The sequence below is a fragment of the Acipenser ruthenus genome, chromosome 14 (assembly GCF_902713425.1).
Source record: "Acipenser ruthenus chromosome 14, fAciRut3.2 maternal haplotype, whole genome shotgun sequence".
NCBI classification, from domain to species: domain Eukaryota; kingdom Metazoa; phylum Chordata; class Actinopteri; order Acipenseriformes; family Acipenseridae; genus Acipenser; species Acipenser ruthenus.
Genome location: NC_081202.1, coordinates 6,439,273 through 6,459,412, shown reverse-complemented (window position 1 = coordinate 6,459,412; position 20,140 = coordinate 6,439,273). Strand labels below are relative to the sequence as shown.

Here is a 20,140-nt window from a genome sequence, read left to right as displayed (position 1 = left end):
ACTGAAGTTTTATATTACAGTACATGACTGAGTGATACATGCAGAGGATACAAAGCTTTCTGTATTTTCAGTTTCTTTGTTTATGATGAATTGGTTATATTTTATCAGTTAATTTTATGGCTTATTTTGTATTCATAAATGTAAGGCTGCGCATATGAGAACCTGCACTTTTTTGTTGTGCATTTCACCCCTGGTTTTATTGCACTAAAATAGTGTGTTTTTGTTTGGATAAAATGTTGTTTTCAATACTTTCTGTTTTGTTTTTACACATTTGCAACTGTATTTATCACAGTGCAAGCAGTACCACGCTTCAGCTCCTATATTGATTTGTACTCAGAAAAAAAAGTATACAATGACGTCACATTAGCGAAGTTATCAATTGTGTGCTTGAACTCAATCCAGTCAGTTTCATTGCAGCTATAAATCTCAAAAGCATGCAATAATTAGGTACTGTAGTTTTATTTTTGTACTGCTAATTGTATCTGTGTATAATTACGATTGGAAAGCCTAATTGTTTTAACAGGCACGTTACTGTACCTGTTCAAAGAAAATAAAAAAAATACACCACAACTGTATTCTTGACTATACTGTCAAGACGCTGTTGTACTGTGCAGAAGGAATCCACCCCCTGGAAAAGTTGCTATGGAAACAGCAAACAAAAAATAAATCATTTGTTTTGACTGCTGTGAAGCTACAGTTTTAACCAATAGCAGTGCACACAAAATGGCCTGGCGAAGAAGTAGCGACAGTAACTCGATGTAGTTTTCTAGAAAGTAAAGTTTTTTTTTGTTTTTTTTTAAAGCTTCGTACATTTCATTAAATACAACTCTTGGTACTTCTACGGAGTCCCCACGGAGTGGAGGTACGGAGCAGCTGATTTTAGTTAAAACAGGAACGTCGAGATGAAATTTTGGTTCCATTGCATGTGCAAGCAGCTTCGAAGTGGAATTTATATAGTCTGTTAGTTTAAACATTTCCAGGTACGTTCACTTAAGCCACCTGCTTGTTTTTAAATATGCTTTTAAAAATATGTCAGTATTTGTGGCAACTTGTATTTGGCAAACTGAAAGATGTTATCAGTTGCTTAGAATAGTGTAAAGTGTAAATTGTTCTTATGTGCTTTGAAACAACGTACATACTGTGTTGGGAAATATTATTTCCTATTTCATTAGTTAACTCTTGTTAGCTAAATGTTGTTGCTAAGGACAAGGTCATGACTCGTGACTTCTGCTTCCTGGTTTATGTTGATCTTTAGAGTTATACATACTTGTTACTTTAACATTTTACACTCAATTAACCTACTCCACTTTCTAACAGTACTTTATAGCAATAATCTAACTTCAGTAACATTTCCAGTGTTGTGCAGTTGAGTCTTCCAAGATGTATCTGAAAAGCATAGGGAAATCATGGTAAGCAGGGTTAATCATCGCGAATCACTCAAAACTATGGTACATAGCTATTGTAATAAAGGGGATTTTAAACGTTATTAAACCTTGAATGCAATTTACAGTTATGGTTAAACACTTTTAAGTGTAAAGCAAAATAAGAGAAATCCCTCACACTTATCACAATTATTTCTAATGCAAAATGAGTACATGAAAATGGATTTTCTTTTCAGTGGTCTTTACTTTTGAAATTATTCATGCACAATTTTCCAGTTAACATTAGCCATTTTAACGTAATGAATGTTTTGCTTGCAAAATGTTGTATCCTGTATTTAATCTATATGTTTTTTTTTCTTTGGACTGTTTTCCAGATGACATTGACAGTATCCTATTAAAAAAGGTATTGCCTAAGGACATAACTCTTTCAGATGTATAACCAATCACAGGTAACTGGCTTCACAGCCTGGGCTAATGTGCGTCTGTTGGCATCGGACCACCAGGTCACCAATGTGTTAAAGGATCTCTTCATCGGCACACATTTAAAAGCCCTTTTAGAAAGTAAGTTACAATTCAGTCACTTCATGTACTATAACCACCGGCTGATTGCAAAGAAAATTATTTGGGGACGATTTCAGCTGGACTTGTCAAGCTGTAATATATATATATAAATATATATAATTATTTATTTAGCAGATGCCTTTATCCAAGGTGACTTACAGAGACTAGGGTGTGTGAACTATGCATCAGCTGCAGAGTCACTTACAACTACGTCTCACCTGAAAGACGGAGCACAAGGAGGTTAAGTGACTTGCTCAGGGTCACACAATGAGTCAGTGGCTGAGGTGGGATTTGAACCAGGGACAAGCCCATTTCTTTAACCACTGGACCACACATATATATAACATGGTGAATGCCCCTAATGTGGGCATTCGGTTGTAAAAAAAAAAAAAAGGTTATATTGAATAAACTAAATTTGAAGGTAAATCAAAAGATTTTGTCCACATACAGTACTAGTAAATCCTAAGCCACTGTGATAAACTAAATATGGTAAGAAGTGAATATCTGATATCAGCAGATTGTCAAGACCATGCATTTTTTCTTTTTTTTTTTTTTTGCAAATATTGTTCATCATAAGTGAATAAGTGCATGCATGTTAGGCATAGGTCTATAGAATCCACAGTGTACATGTCACAGATCCACCAGATAATTTTGCTCTTAGAGAGAACTTTTGTTTAATTCTCATCATGGAGAACCAATCTTTCTCTCACTTGTATTTATTTATTGAAAATACGTATCTAGGATAACTCAATTGAGGCAATATTCTTGAGTCCAATGAGACAGGAAACAGAAAATACATCTATCACACATACAAGATAAAACAAGGCAGAATCAATTTACATGAGGATTTTTACAAAGACTTCTAGCAGCTCATTTCTGTGATTTCAGACAAGGAAATAACATCTGTGTTTCTTAATCTTAAAGTAATAAGAAACTCTTCCAGGATTTCATTTATATATTGGTTTAAATCTCTTGTTATTCCGTAAACTATTCTGAAACCTATTCTGAGCGGCACATATGAGGTTTATGCAATTGAACAAGGTGTTGCAATCTTACTTTCTTTATACTGTTTGCATTTTTTTCATAAAGTAAATGTCAATACTTATCTTCACAGAAGTTGTTGTCTGCAAGTAAATCAGGCATAACCTGTACCATTACTGAACCTGTACCCCTTTACTCACTGTAATATTGAAACTAAAGCCCCTTTCACACTGGCATGCTCTACCCAGGTTGGAGCCTACCTGGGTTAGGACCCGGTATCATGCAGGTTGCTACGTGATTTCACACTGCTTTTGATAAAACAGAGTTGACCTGGGTGACAGACGAAAGTACACAATGCGTGTATAAATGCCCCGGAAGCAGCTTGTTACAGAGCAAATGTTTCTTTATCCCTGCTGCAGTCTAGCTCATGGTGTGTCTCAATCAACAAAATATGTCTCAGCCTGGGTCAAAGCGTGTCAACCCACATCCCACAACCCGGGTACGACTCAGGTACTTGGTTTCACACTACGCAGGATTGTTACTCGGGTAGCCAGTGTAAAAGGGGCATAAGATATTAATTCTGCAATTAGAGATTTAATTTGTTTTTTAAATAACAATATATATATATATATATATATATATATATATATATATATATATATATATATATACTGCTGTGCAAAAGTCTTAGACATGTTGCATTTTTCTACTCTGATGCATTATGAGCATCAACAATTTACTCAAATCAACAGTACGAAGGTCACTTGTTGCTGATGCTCATAATGCATCAGAGTAGAAAAATGCAACATGTCTAAGAGGTATTACCAGATTATATTCACAATAAAAACTAAACAGCATTTATATTACATTTAGCAGCACATTTTCACCAGTTTAAATGATTGATTTAAGGTTTTACTGGGAAGTCACTGAGAAGAATGCAAAGTATGGATGGACTGACCCTTCAACAGGTCATTACCAGAGTAGAATGGTTTGTGGAAGAACTAAAGAAAGCCAAAATCATCTCTGAAAATGACAACATCAATTGCCGTGCAATTGCCAGGAGAAACTATGAATGTGTATGTAATCTAATTGCCTTTGTTTATTTAACCTTCCATTCAGTGCTTAACGTTCCCTTTCTTGATATTAGAGTCAGGTTTGGAAGTAGGCATGCAGCAAAAGTTTCAAATAGCTGTCAAAATACAGAGAAACGACCTGGTCCTAAGTCAGATGGCTGCTTATTCAAGTTGAGTTCTATTGACAACAATGCATATATTTATATTAGCCGGTAAGAGATGTGACCGCTTAACCAGAATAACTGTTTGATGTGCGTTGCTTAGAAATTCTTAGTTTAAAGAGTTATTTAGGGCTTGTGGACTTTAAAGGTTGCGGGTCCCAATTCAAAAACTTAAAATCACAAGTCTCTTTTAAAGTCTATTTGATTGGATTCTTTAACAACTTTTTCATGACAGATAGTTTAGGCTTTGTGATAGAATCCTATATATCGAATCCACACATTCGTTGAAAGCAGGGAGCATTACAGATTTGTTTGTGTTGTCTTTTAATTATTATTTAAATATTTACATATAATATGATAGTGATTTTGCCAGTACATGCATTTGGGTGGCAGTCACTGAGGTCACCTCTCCCAGTGTGGATGTGCCTCATTATTCTGTTCCTCTACAGGGGTGATCTTTGACTGTATTTTGTTCCAGGGGGACATGGACTGTACTGTGAGACTGTGCCTGATTTATCCCCTAGGTACTTAACTTACTGTGGAAGCTGATCGCACATGATATCTGGTTCACCTGGGAGCGCTCCAGCCAGCTGCAGCTCTCTGATGACAAGCTACTCTGCTCAATTCCCTTTAAGGTAAAACAAGGAAAATTGAATGTGTGTTGAATTAGGTGCTTGTTTTAATAAAAACAGTGTCCCATTGTGGATTGGGTATTGTATCATAAAACTACATTGAGTCTAGGTACCTACCCTTGCTGATCTGTAACATAATTTGAGGCTTAATTTGCTTTTCATTCCTCTTTTCATCTGTATTCTCATAGTGTTCCCTGAGAGACATCTAAAAGCACAACAGGTTGTTCAGTAGTTCCGTTTGCTTGTCTTGAAATGTTATTGTTGTTGATGATGTAGTCTCTAATTTGAATTTGTTTTGACAGTCAGGTTTTGGGGGAGTTGGCCTCTCTATCCTAGGTGATCTGATATACCCACACTCGCAAAAGGAAGTGATAAACAGGAGCCAGCTGATTCAACCACCACCACCCACCCACCAAGCAGTCTCCCTGAGTGGAAATGCCCAGAGTTGTCCACTAGGGGGCTCCAATGAATGCTCTCCCAAAAGGGAGGCAGCATGCCAGGCATTTGATCAGAGAATAGATTAACATTTATAATACATGTTATATTTTCTATTATGGCATGTTTTCTAGATTAAAAAAAAAACAACAACAAAATTGATAGCATGGGCTCCCAGCCATGAGTTTTATTTTTTTCATTATACTCGACCTGAGATGAAAGTGAAGTAAAAGACCTTGCACACCATCATTAATCCCATGAAGCACGTCCAGTCTAGATTTTTAAACTTCCTGTCACGCTTAAAGACCCTACAGTTTACTACACAGTTGCTCTTCAAGATGACAAAGTACATACCTTCCAGGATCATACATATTTAGAATGCAAATTACATTTTGGAAAATGAGAAAGAATTTCTGATTCATAGCCCCACGGCTAGTCAGAGTACTGTAAATGATTTAGTCCTGTGTTGACCTGCTGTGAAACACTAGTAGTTTAGTAGTATTCTTCTATATCCAGCATCCTGTGTTGCTGTTTCATGTTCTTACAGCTAAAGCCCTCCCTTCCTCAAAATCAAATGTTGGTTAGGTTACAGTTCAGAGAGTGGAGGAGGCCATCCACTTAGCTGCTAACTGCTATCATTCCGCAGTCCATATGGTAAACTCCAGAGGTCCCCCAGGCACTTTTGCTCTTTTGCTCATTTTGCAGACCCAGAAAAGCTTTTTCACTGTATAACTAATTTTCTGTTTGTCGTGCAGTGGACTCCAGAGGCGCCACCTACAAGCAAAAAGACAGATCCACCTTCAGGTTCCACTTTGGCTCTTTTTGCAGACCTGGAAGCATTGTCCAGTCGAATCAATGGATCCGGTGTCTCTCCAACACCTGAAGCATGTCCACAGCCTGAAGTAGAACCTTTCCCAGGTAAATATGTCATTTCTTTAAATTAAAAAAAAAAGAATGGATGCATACCAGTTGCATATTAAGAATGCCCTTTCAGCTGGTCATAAAGCATTCTTACATACGCGTTTGTGTAAGAAATGTAATTTCTCATTTAATTCTATGTTGCTGGTTGTGTCGCATAGTCCTATGTGCTGGTTGTCTTACAACATTTCCCAGTCTTGCACATAAAGCATAGCTTTGGGTGGCTATTGGTGACAGCATGATTAATGTTTAAAATATTGTATTGAATGTTTTTCTCTTTTAGGTCGTGATCTGGCAAAGGCTTACAACAGCAAGATCCCTATAAGAGGCTGGGAATTCTACCCTTCGCCAGATCAATGCATTCTAGAAATGGTGAACTCTCATCTACAGGTATATTTGTCTGGTACTCAAATAGTCTCGACAAAACCACTGGGCTCGGCTATGTTTGAAGGTTGTTTTTGTTTGCATATGTTGTTTTGTGTAAGTAAAATATGATTTTTTTTTTAGGATTAGTAAAAATTGAAGTAAGTGAGGTACTGTAATATGTGGTATTAGATATTATGTTGAAATCATGGTATATTTAAAACATGATGGGGGATATGCATGAAAATAGATGGTATTTCCAGATTGTCCTGTTAATATAACTGATTCATAAAACCATTGTTAGGAGAAATATAGTGACATTCTTGTTTTATCGGTATATTTCTGATGACAGAAAATTACTAGGAAGTTTCCAACAGCCAATTACAATTTGTATTTAAATGTACTTTTAAATGTACTTGCTCCAGAGCAGACGGTAAAGTTTATTTTGTGGTAGTATAGGCTTGTGGAACTCCAAACATTCTGAGAGAAAGGCAAAGAAAGACAACATTCTCCACTCAAGAACTTACTATTATTAGAGAAGAGGTTGTGGCAAATGCAGAGGTAAAGAGACATTTTTTGGAGAAAAAAAAGTGCTTCACGAAAACAAATTTGGGCAGAGGTAACAGAACACGTCAAAACGAAATCGCCTTGGTTTGTCAAAAGAGATGAGTTTAGAAAAAACAGCACACCTCCATAGAGAAGCTGTTGGCACTGGTGGTGGCTATTCCACTGACGCACACCAGCAGAGGAGGCTATACGTACTACAATTCCACCTGAAACAATTATTAGATTAGGAGGATGTGACACATATCTGCCAAATCCTTGCAACATCGTGACACATCCAAGGGTACTGGTCATTTTTACTCAGAAAGGGCACTGCATAATTACATGAGGCTTGGTTCTTTAATTCCCCCTGCAGCTCCTGACTGGTATGTAAAAGGTTGTCTGTTGAGCTTAAACCTTCTTCTTGTCTCATCATCAGACACACCCAAATTATTATCTCTGATTTTGAAAGTGTGGGGCCAGCGAACTCTGCCCATGCCACAGTAACAGTTTAGTGAAAGTGAAAAACTAATTGAACTCAATTAGGTGCTTCATATGCCTAGAAATACATTACCTTCGGTTTCCACTATAATACACCTTTGCCTAGTAGCAGTTGCCATCATTAGCTGTAGTTACATATGGTCTCTGCCAGCGATTGAATATTCTTATTACAGATGTCTGCAAAAGGAAAGAATCTGCTGGCAAAGAGCTTGGACAACCTGGTGGACGGGCACATCTTGTGCTGCTTGGCCAATTCCTTTCTGCCTGGCACGTTCACCACTGAGGTTCTCTTAAACGACAGGTTTGTAAGAAGTAAATAATAATGATCACAGTTTAAGCTCTTTCAATTGATTGAAATTTTATTTGAAATATAAACATATTTGGTTTTGAAGGTGGTCAGCGAACCTGGCTCTGAAGACGATGGAGAAACTCCTGTATGTGTCGCCTTCATTTACATCAGACGATTTATATCAGGTAACCAATTAGAACATTTTGAAGATCACCTTCATGGTGTAAGTTTTCATTTAATGTCTTGAGGAGATAAAGAAAAGGCTTGAAGGATGTTATCTCCTGATGCCATATATGTAATTAAATTGTTATGTAAGCTTACCCACGCACTGTATGTCATCTAGATTTTTAACTCTATGAACTGTGTGTTGCAGTTTAGCAAAGACTACCTGCCACAACACATTTAAGTTTGTGACCTTAATTTCCAACTGTGTCCTCTGGTCCTGGTCTTTGTACTGCGCTTAAAGTATTGGTTACAGTTAACTATGGCTTTTTTTGCAAAAACTTTTGGTACCCAAAATGGAACGTTCTTTTTCTAGAATCAGCATTATGTCATCATACTATAATGTTCTAGATTTTTTAAATGTGTCTTCCAATCTTGGAACCCTGGATGGTGTCAGTGGAAGTTTGGTACAATTGACATTGTTCCATGGGTCAAAATCTGTCAAATTTCAAGGAACAAATTGAAGAATCATTATCTTACTGAAACAGAAATACATTTTCTTATCTCCTTGTGTTAAGTAATACATATCACGCAGCTTCAGAACAAATAGCACAGAGCTACAGTAGTGCTTCTCCATGACTGTCAAAAATACATTATTAGGAATTTCATAACATATTCCTCTGAATAATCTTAATACAGGTTCATCTGTTTTTACTGTACGTTCTTTTTGTTGTAAGTGTATCCAATGTAAGCTCATTTTAAGATTTTAAAGACTTCAATCAAGACCCTCCTAATTTTGTTAGTTCCAGGCTAAATTATTATAATTATTATTATTTATTTATTAGCAGATGCCCTTATCCAGGGCGACTTACAATTGTTACAAGATATTACATTATTTTTACATACAATTAACTGAAGCAATCTAGGTAGAGTACCTTGCTCAAGGGTACAGCAGAATTGTCCCCAACCTAGGATTGAACCCATGACTCTCCGGTCAAGAGTCCAGAGCCCTAACCACTACTCCACACTGCTGCCCAGTGCTCCCTATTTATTTCTACCCAGAAATAAATTCAGATCTCATTAGTAGTAGTAGTAGTAGTCGTAGTCGTAGTAGTAGTAGTAGTAGTAGTAGTAGTAGTAGTAGTAGTAGTAGTAGTGTTGTTTTAATAACACATTACTTATTGTAAGAAAGGATATACAGCACGAGAATAGTGCGATGTACACAGCAATAAAGTATTGCATTTGTCTGACCCTTTTTACTACAAAAAAGATAGATATATAGATTCACAAATATTTCTATATAAATATGATATTAAGGGTCCTGCCTCACTGGTATACAGTTAAAATGCCCTCATGTCTACAAATATAATATGTAATATAAAGATGGTTTATAAACCATATACTGTACTGGGATTTAAAGGTCACTTTATTCCTGCCCGAGGACCTCTGTTCCTATCATATCAACCACATAAAGGTCCAAGTAGAGCATTGATTTTCTGTTGTGAGCTTCTTTTGCCTTTATTTTCCACATGACCTTTAAAAAAAGTAAAAAAATCATTTTTTTTTTGTTTTAAATCGAAGTGGAATGGCCAATGCACAAAGGTAGACTATTAAAGGCAGTGCTGCTTGTAGTAACTCAAAACCATCTTTTACAGGGAGATTCCACGGCTGTGTGTGCCTACATGTGCTCTATTTTCATGGCTGGCTATAAGTATAAACAGTGCAGAGCTGTGGCACAAAGTGTTGTAAGTACTGCTTTCTTTTGTAACCTGCGGGGGCGGTGTTTATGTTTGGAGTTTATGAGCGTATTTCAGATCTTCCTTGTATGTTATAATATATAAAGTCTAGAATGTTAATCATTATCTACCGTTGGGGATCATATCCTTTATATCATTAACCAGAATACATGTTTAATTTAATTATTTTAATTTTTTTCAGAAAAAGTTGCAAATCCAGATTGCAGCAATAAGATCGAATCTCCGGGTGTTCCCATCTGAAATACTGGAGCTGAATCAATTCCAGCAGAAAAGTGAATTACAGCAGAGGCAAACTGAATTACAAAAAGGTGAGATTTGTTTGTTGCTGTGGTTATATACATTATGACTGTTTTAAACGCATCCAGTGAGCATTATCCATACATGGTAGTGTCTACCTTTCCTTTGCTCCATGTTACAAGGAAATACAAGGAATTTGTCATGCAGCCTCCATCATCTTTAACTAAATTAAAGTACACATGATTATACATATTTGCAGTATATCTATTAGACATGCACCCCAAGATGAAATTATAAGACCAAACCATACTGAATTTAGGCGCATTTGACCCAAACCTCTGGTTGATGATTTGCATGAGCATTAAGACAGAGAGGAAGAGAAATAGGACTTGCTTCTTACTGGTCCACTGTACAAAGTGATAGAATGGTTCTGTGGAAGAAGCACCGTCCCTCAGTCAGGCAGCTGTTGTTATATAAGCCTACAGAGGATGGATACAATCCCATCTCCCTGTTGTGAGTCAAGTAGCAGTAGGCGCTTAGTTGGCATGTCGAAGAATGTATAAATTACTATGTTTCACAAGGAACAGAAGTGAGGATTCAAATGGTCATTGAGAAAAAAATGTGCTAATGACTATTTGGAGTAAATAGTTTAGCTTTGAGAATCTATTATTATTATTATTATTATTATTTATTTCTTAGCAGACGCCCTTATCCAGGGCGACTTACAATTGTTACAAGATATCACATTATACATTATTTCACATTATACAGATATCACATTATTTTTACATACAGTTACCCATTTATACAGTTGGGTTTTTACTGGAGCAATCTAGGTAAAGTACCTTGCTCAAGGGTACAACAGCAGTGTCCCCCACTGGGGATTGAACCCACAACCCTCCGGTCAAGAGTCCAGAGCCCTAACCACTACTCCACACTGCTGCCCTACAATCTAGCCCATAGTGTCCAGATACAAGTAATTTAAAATGTCCTGTAAATAAAGGTAACTGTTAGCAGTTCACATGAAAAACATTCTTGACTCTTTCCAAAACCCTGAAAGTACTCAAATGTTTTTTTTTTAACTAAATGCTGGTGTTTATTCCTATTATTCATATGGGAGTTTGACATGTTCGATGAACTATGTCAATTGTGGGTTCTGTCATTAATCACACACTAATTGTACTAAAGTTGCATGTTTTATTTTATTTTTGGGATACCGGTTTCTATTTAGAGACCTAATGTTTCAGCTTTCACCTAACACATGCCTAAAAATTGTCTTAGCTATGGGGTTCTGGTGCATTTTAATACAATTTAACTGTATTTCCAACAACATTAGACATTAGCTAAATAACAAAAGATAAAATATGAGCTTTGCATTTAACAGCTGACAATACAATACACATAGCAGGAGAGCTAATTTATTTTAAAATGTTTTTAACAGAGGGTATCGATTGAGACCAAAGTTTAATTTTGCAGAAAGATTTTACAATAATATCCTAATGTTTAATTCATTACTGTATGTTTGATATAGTGGTCAGTCTTACAATGGTGGGAATCCCCCTTAACAGCATTAATACAAATGGAGGCACTGCAATGCCAAAAATGCAGGCTAGCTCTTTATTAACTTACTGGAGTGCGACAGATTTTGCATGACAGTTGTGACCCATTTTATTGTTTTCCTGACGCATCGCTGTGGTCAGCGCTTTGCCTATAAGGTATTTCATGCTCGTGCCATGTGTCATTATTTATGCGTGGCAGAGAATTTCAGCAACTCTTCTTAAAATTAGAGTTAAGTCCCTCTGAATGGCTGTCCAGCTGTCCTCTAACCAGGTATGAAGGACACACAGTGGATTCAATATGAGGCTGGACGGCTCAGTAAACTGGCTGTGAGATCTGATGGCTTTTAGCTCAGCCCCAGTTCAAACCAGAACTAAACATAATGAGAAAATATAACCTGTGCCAAGTAGTGTTTATCTTCAGTATTTGGAATTGGGATATATGATAAATTCCAGCATGAGACTGCCATCAGATGGTTGAATGATGAGGAAAGACGGAGAGCTCTGTCAACATGCAAGCTGAAAGGGTACAGAGTTAGGTTTGTTCCACTTACTATGGTTTAGATTAGCAGTTCCTTGCCTGTATGACCTTCCTCAGGAGCCTGGGAATAAGAGTGAGCAGGGTATCAAATTATTTTTTGTAAAGTCTAGGTCATTTATATCTAAAATCCATCACAGCATGCACTATCAGACAGTTTTGTCAGCAGTCCAAAGATTGCATGGGCATGGTGTATGAGCTACCCTCTCACCTCCCCAGAAGATGCTTCCTTCAAAGCATTCAAAGAAGAGATCATGCATATTGGTGGAGTGTTAAATTGGTTGGATCTAAATACCACTGCTGTGAGTAGATCATTCAAATAGATTTGAAAATCAAATATTTAACCTTGTATGTGAGTCTCTGTGTCTGTGCAAATATGTAAAACATCAGGGAAGCAACAGCAGTATTTAGATCTGCTGTTGTCTAGATCAATTGAGTAGACTGTCTTTTACAGTTTACACAGTACTCTTGTCTGCCGCTTAACAATAACTTTCCACAACTCTAAGCTGATGATATCAGCACTTCAGAAAACAAAGCAGACAGCCAAGTCACTTAAGTCCCGGTATAAAGTAGAGAAGGCACAGCATGTTTAAATTGATAACAAAGTTGTCAGAAGGAAATACAGGAGTATTGTAGTGAAAGATGTATTTTTTATCAGGGATCTGACAGAATGTGTGGACTGTTGGGTTAATCGTGCGCTGCTAGGCAAAGCAAGGCAACAAATCATTTTAGACTAGTGTTTGTTTACAGACCCCCAGAAACCAAAGGATTAACAGCTTGAGAAGCTAAGACAACCTGATATTTTCTGTTCAGTGTCTGGCTAGTTTTGTAATAGTAAACCTCCTGGAACCTGATTTTATTAATCTTTGGTACTGTGTAAAATATGATTCTATTATGTATGTATTGTTTTAGAACTGGGAAGGCTTTGCACCTCATATGATGTGAAATCCTGTCAGAAGTGGATGGCACATGCTGAAAAGGTGCAGAAAAAGACCTGGAAGTACATCAGGCAAAAAATGAAAGGACGCTTTGAAACAGTAACAGTCCCAAGGTATTTACAACAGCACACCAAAAGTGTTCATTCATTCATCCATCCATCCGGTTGTTTACTTTGCATCTATGTACTGTAAGCATGGATTTTTGCTCAGGCTCAAAGATGCACAATGCAACCAACTAGATGGAGTTATTATTCTTTAATAGTTTGGGAGGCTTTGATTATCAGCAGCTTTTGCAAAAAAGATCCCTCAGATCCATTACTTGTTAGTGAAGTCTCCAGAAGGAACCGGTATGTTGTGTAACTCGCATCATCCGTGATAACATGATGGGTTCTTGTTTCAGCTCCCGAAACATGAGCTGTCAAAGTTTTGGGTAGCTTTGCACATATCACTTATGAATAAGATAATAAATATTGACAGTTATTATTTGGCTTTAAAGTATTTTTCCCCATGTTTTAAATATCACAGGATCAGAAGAGATACTGTAAATAGTACCTGTCAGCTTCTGATGTTATAGTTCCACAAAATTTCTAAAAGATTATTAACAATATTACCCTTCAAAGATAAAATACCTTTTTAATGTAACTCATTTCTGCTTTGTGTGTGTGCTAGAGAGACAAAGTCATCATCAGTTACTGTAGCACTAGTAGTAAGTGTCATGTGGTATTACAGTATGATGTCATAAACCTTGGAAAGGGTCCTCCTTCGCGAAGGTATGAATTATTGTTTCCCTACTGATGTTTTAATAATGTGATCTGAAGGTGGTTCAACCATTATTTCTAAAGGTGCTGACTGGATGCTAGAGGACAATAGTGTAAGATGAGCCTAAGAATCTGGCTAATTCCCAAGAAAATACCTTCAGAGTGTCCTGCATCTCTGAGAAATATCATGGCATTTAGCAAAAATACTGAAAGACTATTCCTGTAAATCTTTATTTTACATTATACACCATCACAAAACTTTTTCAACCAATCAAATCACTCTGTTGCCCTAGTATAATGTGTGTCACAATACAGTATAGCTTTTGAGTTCTGTAGTGTATGCAGTGCCATATACTATGGCAACCATGGAGTCTAACTCAAAAGAGAGCAAAGTAAAAAAAAGCTAAAATGTCTAGATTTATTCAGGTGTCCCAGAATAAAAAGCAAACAAAAGGAAATAGAATGGGTTTTAAGATGTTTTCCTATAAAGTAATGATGTATAATAGCAATGATTTGTTTTTAAGTGTACTGTATGAGGAGGTACTGCTAAACATTCCACATTCTAATAAACAAGCCTAATAGAATTCGGGATCTTTAACTCCTCATACACGATACTTAAAACAAATCATCACTTAAGTGAATGGAAGACACACACATGATCTTCACCATATAGTTATATTAACTAAGTCATGTGACCTGATTTTTCGTGGTGCTGACAGCAGTTCAAGTTGCCAAAATTGCATGTATCTTTGTATAGACATTAGATTATTCCACAATATACATTGTACCTCTTTTAAATGTGCAGTTTATCCTTACAAAGGGTATTAGCTGGCACAGAGGATGCTTTGTTTTTGTTCACAAAAAAAATATTGTTTGTCTGTATTTTGTCATTGTATGCTCCATGTGCTCCCCACCCACAATGAAACATTATGAATTAATAGTATCTCATTTACAATGCTGCAGGGTATTAATTAAACATACTGTACCTGTGGTGAATGGAATTATTATTATAGGATATTCTAAAGAGCTTAATGGCCAACTTTTAACATACATTCAAAAGATGCAGCAATACTTACGAAATAATGCAATGTGTATCAGAGAATGGTGATGCAGTGTGACTGTCAAAATGTAGAGGATTCTTCTTTTGGTTACACTATAAATACAAAGGTCTTTATTCCATCTTTGTCAGGAGGGGGAGTAGCTGTTGTGCTCTATCGAATTGACATTGTTTTGCCTCCAGAGTCATTCATTTAGTAAGTAAATAAGATATGAATTAGAATCCAGAACCTTGTGGATCATATACCACACCTCGCCTCTAACAAAGTCTGCACGCTGCTACAATCCTGGTATAAAAATGCTAAAGTAATGTTCTCATTATCAATATAATATCAGAGATAACAACTATCCATGTTATTTGGAATCATTATTAAAATTATGTTCATTACACAAACTTCCCGTGTACATATTCCATCTAAGGTTTCTGTGTACAAAAATATTAATAGAAATGTTTTCCCCTCCTGACAGGAATATAACAATTACCGGCCTTTGCCTGTCACTGTTAATCGATCTAAGCCTCACCAGAGGGGGTGGCTTTTATCTGGCACAAGAGAAAGAGACTGTGGCAAGGAATCGAAGGATCATCCTTCAGAATAAAGAGACTGGGGAATACATTGACGATTTCTCAGGATTCCAACCACATGGTAACCTGTCTTCTCTTTCCCTGTAATTATGCTGAAGCAAGGCCCTTACTTTAAAGCTGGAAATAAAATATGCTTACCCATCATTTAAAAGCTTTGGACAGCAATGGCAAGTATATTTTATGCTAGTAAAAAGCATATTTTAAGTACTGACGGGCAGGAGGGCTGGTGGGAGAGTTGTATGGCGTGTCTGTGTCTTGCTGTGCTTTGGAGGTGCGGGTTGGGGCTCAGGAGATGACAGGTGGTTTTAGGTTGGCCAAATTTAGCAGGGTGGATGACATGGATGGGGGGAGGGGCGTTGTTTGCTTCTTCTTTGTTTTGGGGGACTGCCCCCTTGCTTCCAGTGTGCTTGGTACTTCATAGATCTTAGGCATACTCTTAGGCATACCCCCAAGTGTGCTGTTGCAGTCTAATTTGGATAACTAAAAAAGCAGTTTGCTTCACATGATTATTTGTTAACTCTAAGTAGGGAGTAAATATTACCCTTATTTGTAATCTTTGTAATCTTATACAGGCAGTTGTTTTTACAACATGGGTAGAGGTAAAGACTTAAGTGTGTTTGTAATGGGCTTAAAAGTTGATGTCTGACGTGATGGGGGATTGGTATCAGTGACTGCAAATAGAACAAAGAATTACAGGGAAACAAAAATGGTAGTGGACTGTAAAATCAGCACAAACGGTAACTAATTCCAACCCACATACTCCAGGACAGCATGCAGATCATAATATAAGATTACCTTTTATAACTCAGGAAACCTCTTGTTGTAGAACACGTTGGAGCCCCAGGTAGCGAAATCCCTGGTGCACTTGTGCACTACCCTGATGACTTGAGTGTCAACACACCAGATGTCTGCAGGAACCTCACAAGGCCTGCTGCATTGATTTAATTCATTGGAAATGATGGCCAACCAATCACAGAGGGGGTATTACAAATACAATAGCTGGACAAGGAATTCTGGATAGCATTATAGCAGAGCAATAGCAGATTCTAGTTGTGTTTATTGTGTATTGAGTATACAGTGATGATGAACTTTTACCATACCATACCCTGGAACTAAATCAAAAATCTATTTGCAATAATGTGTCTTCAGGAAGTTCAGTTTGGTAAGCAACCAATGTTCCATGACTTCAGTCTATAAGGACTGGACATCAAATACTGTTTCACTTTCTGGGAAAGCTTAATATGGTTCCTGAAAAAAAAAGTTACCAGAATTGTATTATTTAAGGATCAAAATGAGGGAAGTTTGCATAGATTTGCAAATTCGCCTCCATCGCTGCTCCTGCACTAACAAATGCTAATATCTCATAAACCATTGCAGATGGAAACTCCTTGGGCAAAATCTAATGGTACTTTACTTTGACCTGTAATCTAAGATGGCAGTCATATTGGGCTAATGTGACTTTTTACTTTCCAGATGATTTACACCTAACACTTTGAAATATTGTTATCTAATATGGCTATCATATTACAACAACTGTTTTTTCTCATTTTTTACATCCTCAGTTTCTGTTAGGAAGATACTGAGTCTTTCTGCAACTGATGTCATTGAACCCAGGGTCTATCAGAAATACAAGGTACTGCAAAATAAATGTTAATATTGTGAATTCAGAATGTTTAGGGACTTGCATCATTTAGTTATTAATAAACATTCTGTGTTTGTTTTTAGATATTTCTTGAAAGCGATTCAAAAAACAAGATTTTGAAAAAAAATTCCACGTAAGTATTTGGTCACTACCTTTGAAATATTCTTTTCTTGGTATGGTTTGAGAAAAGGAAGGTTTTATAGGTTTTTGTAGATTTACCTTCGTTTTTAGGATCTCGTGTCACAACAGACTCTTCTTTCAGTCGTAAACTCAGCTGTTCTGTGTTTAAACATACTAAAGTTTAAACAGTGGTTTTATTGTAGAACTCTTTCTTACAATAGATGCCTGTTCCTGATGAACAATTAAGTGTTTTGCAGTTTTAACTCCGCAAGCCTTGTGGAAAATGAAAACTTGTTTCCAAGCTTACCTCCTGGCCCATTACAGATTCTGTATCTCTCACAGCTTTCTCTACCAAGTGTTTCCAGGAAGTGCCAGTCACTGGCAACAGCTTGTGTTCAAGGCATTGAGATCCAGAGACTACACAGCAGTAAAGGACATGGTCCTGTTCTTTAGGACAACTCACAATGAGGTCATCAACACTGAAGATCCTTCCACTGGAAACACAGCTCTGCACTTGGCCTGCCGGAGTGGACACTTTGTAAGTTTCAATGAAATCTAGATCAGCATAACTGATTCCAGCACTGTTGAGATGATGCACAACGATGTAGCATTACAAAATATTCCATACACTCTGAGAGTCATGATGCTAAAGTAGCATTGGGCAACAAGCAAACAATATAAAAAGGAAGCTCCAGCACCCACGTACTATATTTCACTGGCCAGCAGCTAAAAGAAAAAGTCGACAGCATTTGTCAAATAATCTAATGCATATGTATTTACATTGTAATACGGTAACTACTGTGTAATTACATGGTAATGGGCGTCTGAGCAGCATTTTGTTTTCTTATGTGATTACATGAAACTATAAAATGCTGATATATATGTATATACATACATACACACACACACAGTAGATGCCAGATAGTAGCAACCCTGATAAAAACTTTTTTGAAAACAGCATTTTCCCAGGAACCAATCCCGTCCCTTAGACTTTAATGTTAATGGAATTCTGATATAAGTAACTGCATGCCGCTTATTGACAACTTTATTACTAGTTGCCAGTGCTACAGAGCGCACTTGAATGATTTTTGTGCATACTTCATGCACCTTTTATAATACACTGACTTGGCGGAGTCTGCCTCTGGCAGAATCGTGACTTTGAAACTGGATACGAAGCTGCATGCAATATTTAGATGAATTTACAGTTGGAGGTGGTATATTGTAAAAAGCAGACAACGTTGGACAATTTCTGATTTTAAAATTGTGTTCTTTAGAATTGATTGTAAGTACAACACATATTTCTTATGTTTGCTTTACTCATTGTAAGGACAATTGTAGTACACCGTTGTGTAGTACTATTTAAGCATACTCCCTTTTTTTTGTTGTTTTACACACGTGAAGTAAACAGTTCTATGTTTGGGTATTTCGTGTTTCTCATGTTAATTTTTTAACACTAACATTAAAAACACATGTATTTCAGTGCCATACTTGTACAACTACAGTATATGCCATTGTTGCATATAAATACACTTGAAAACAGGGGCATTTTATATATATATATATGGATGAAGGCTATATTTGCATCCTGAGCCATTTGAAAAAAAAAAGGCAAATACCACAGTAGTGAAATCAAAAAGTAATAATTCCTCGACCTTCTGTCTCATAATTTATGACGTCACAGAAACCTTAGATGGAATTATTTCCTGTAACTCACTGAAACCCATCTATTATATATTCTAAAATTCTAGGTGATGCAAAACGTTTGGCCATAGCTATGCAGTGATTTAATATGGTTTTGTATGAGTAATACACTGGTATTATAAAAGTACCCACAGTATTGTAATACACATAGCCTCCTCTCCCTATAGGAGACAGTGTTGCTGCTTCTGGAGAATGGTGCCTCTCTGAACGTGAGGAATAAGAATGGATGCACACCATGCTTCTTTGCTGCTGCAGGCCAGCATCGCAGTGTGTGCCAGGTGGGAGCATTTATCCACATTAGCGAAGACCTTTGTTTTATTACTCTTCATGTGTTGGAAGGCCTGGTGATGTTTGGAGGCTGAAAATTGAACATGAATAGCAGAATCAGCATTTCTTTTTTTATTTAAAGCAGGATGGAATTGTACGTGGGCACTGTGCAGGATACTGTGTGTGTAGTATGTGCAGGATACTCTGTGTGTATAGAATGTGCAGGATACTCTGAGCTCCAATTAGAAAAGCATGTATCAAATGTAAAAAAAGCATGTTGTAAAATAATACACTACCAAATCTTAGCTATTATACTACTCTAAACATCTTCAATATCAGGGGGGAAATTGTGATGTTTTTTTTTTTCATTTTGCTTCAGCTAAACATACAGCTTTCCATTTCAGTGATATCTGATGCAGACAGCACAATTAAACACATATCAACCAGTTTTAAAACAGCAAACCTCTGAAGTATTCAGCACTGACTCAAGCAGACATGTGTACAGTACGCTTTATTGAACAATATCAATTGAGATATAAAAGGAATTGTAAATGTTCACGGCTAATTAGTTTAAGAAAGAAAAATAAATGATCCAAAAATATATATGTGTCATGGTTATACAAATCAGTGTCAGTTTTAAATGACACCACTTTCACAGTACTGGTATGTTAAGGCTTAATGTGTTTCAGCTCCAGAAATGAAATTTAAAAACACACAGTGTGCAAATCTTCCACAGTACAAAGGTTTGGGGGATGAAATGAATTGCTTACTGTCACATCCCTTTAACTGCAGCTATTGTTCCAAATAAAGCAAAGAGATTAAATGCTGCTCAGCAGTGTGATGTGTGATAGAAATAAAAACAGAGGGAACAAAACGCCTTTATTAGGTAACAGACTATTGTTCTTGAGCTGTAGTACAGATCCATTCACAGAAAAAGCATATACATACTGTATATGCACAACCACAAAGACACACACAAACATATG

At 36.8% G+C, this 20,140-nt stretch overlaps 1 protein-coding gene across 1 annotated transcript in view; it reads left to right on the top strand.

Annotated features, from left to right (window-relative positions):
- The first annotated feature begins 668 nt into the window (after positions 1 to 668).
- The window catches only part of LOC117419622 (uncharacterized), a 45,681-nt gene continuing 26,209 nt past the window's right edge, over positions 669 to 20,140 (top strand). Inside the window, exons 1-16 of the mRNA XM_034926416.2 lie at positions 669 to 980; positions 1,757 to 1,943; positions 3,834 to 4,000; positions 4,683 to 4,793; positions 5,981 to 6,143; positions 6,427 to 6,533; positions 7,724 to 7,851; positions 7,943 to 8,024; positions 9,657 to 9,746; positions 9,940 to 10,066; positions 13,002 to 13,140; positions 15,310 to 15,485; positions 16,987 to 17,057; positions 17,150 to 17,199; positions 17,529 to 17,724; positions 19,055 to 19,165. Of these exons, the coding sequence (XP_034782307.2) occupies positions 1,814 to 1,943; positions 3,834 to 4,000; positions 4,683 to 4,793; positions 5,981 to 6,143; positions 6,427 to 6,533; positions 7,724 to 7,851; positions 7,943 to 8,024; positions 9,657 to 9,746; positions 9,940 to 10,066; positions 13,002 to 13,140; positions 15,310 to 15,485; positions 16,987 to 17,057; positions 17,150 to 17,199; positions 17,529 to 17,724; positions 19,055 to 19,165 (1,848 nt within the window). The 5' untranslated portion in view covers positions 669 to 980; positions 1,757 to 1,813. The remainder of the gene's footprint in view (positions 981 to 1,756; positions 1,944 to 3,833; positions 4,001 to 4,682; positions 4,794 to 5,980; positions 6,144 to 6,426; positions 6,534 to 7,723; positions 7,852 to 7,942; positions 8,025 to 9,656; positions 9,747 to 9,939; positions 10,067 to 13,001; positions 13,141 to 15,309; positions 15,486 to 16,986; positions 17,058 to 17,149; positions 17,200 to 17,528; positions 17,725 to 19,054; positions 19,166 to 20,140) is intronic.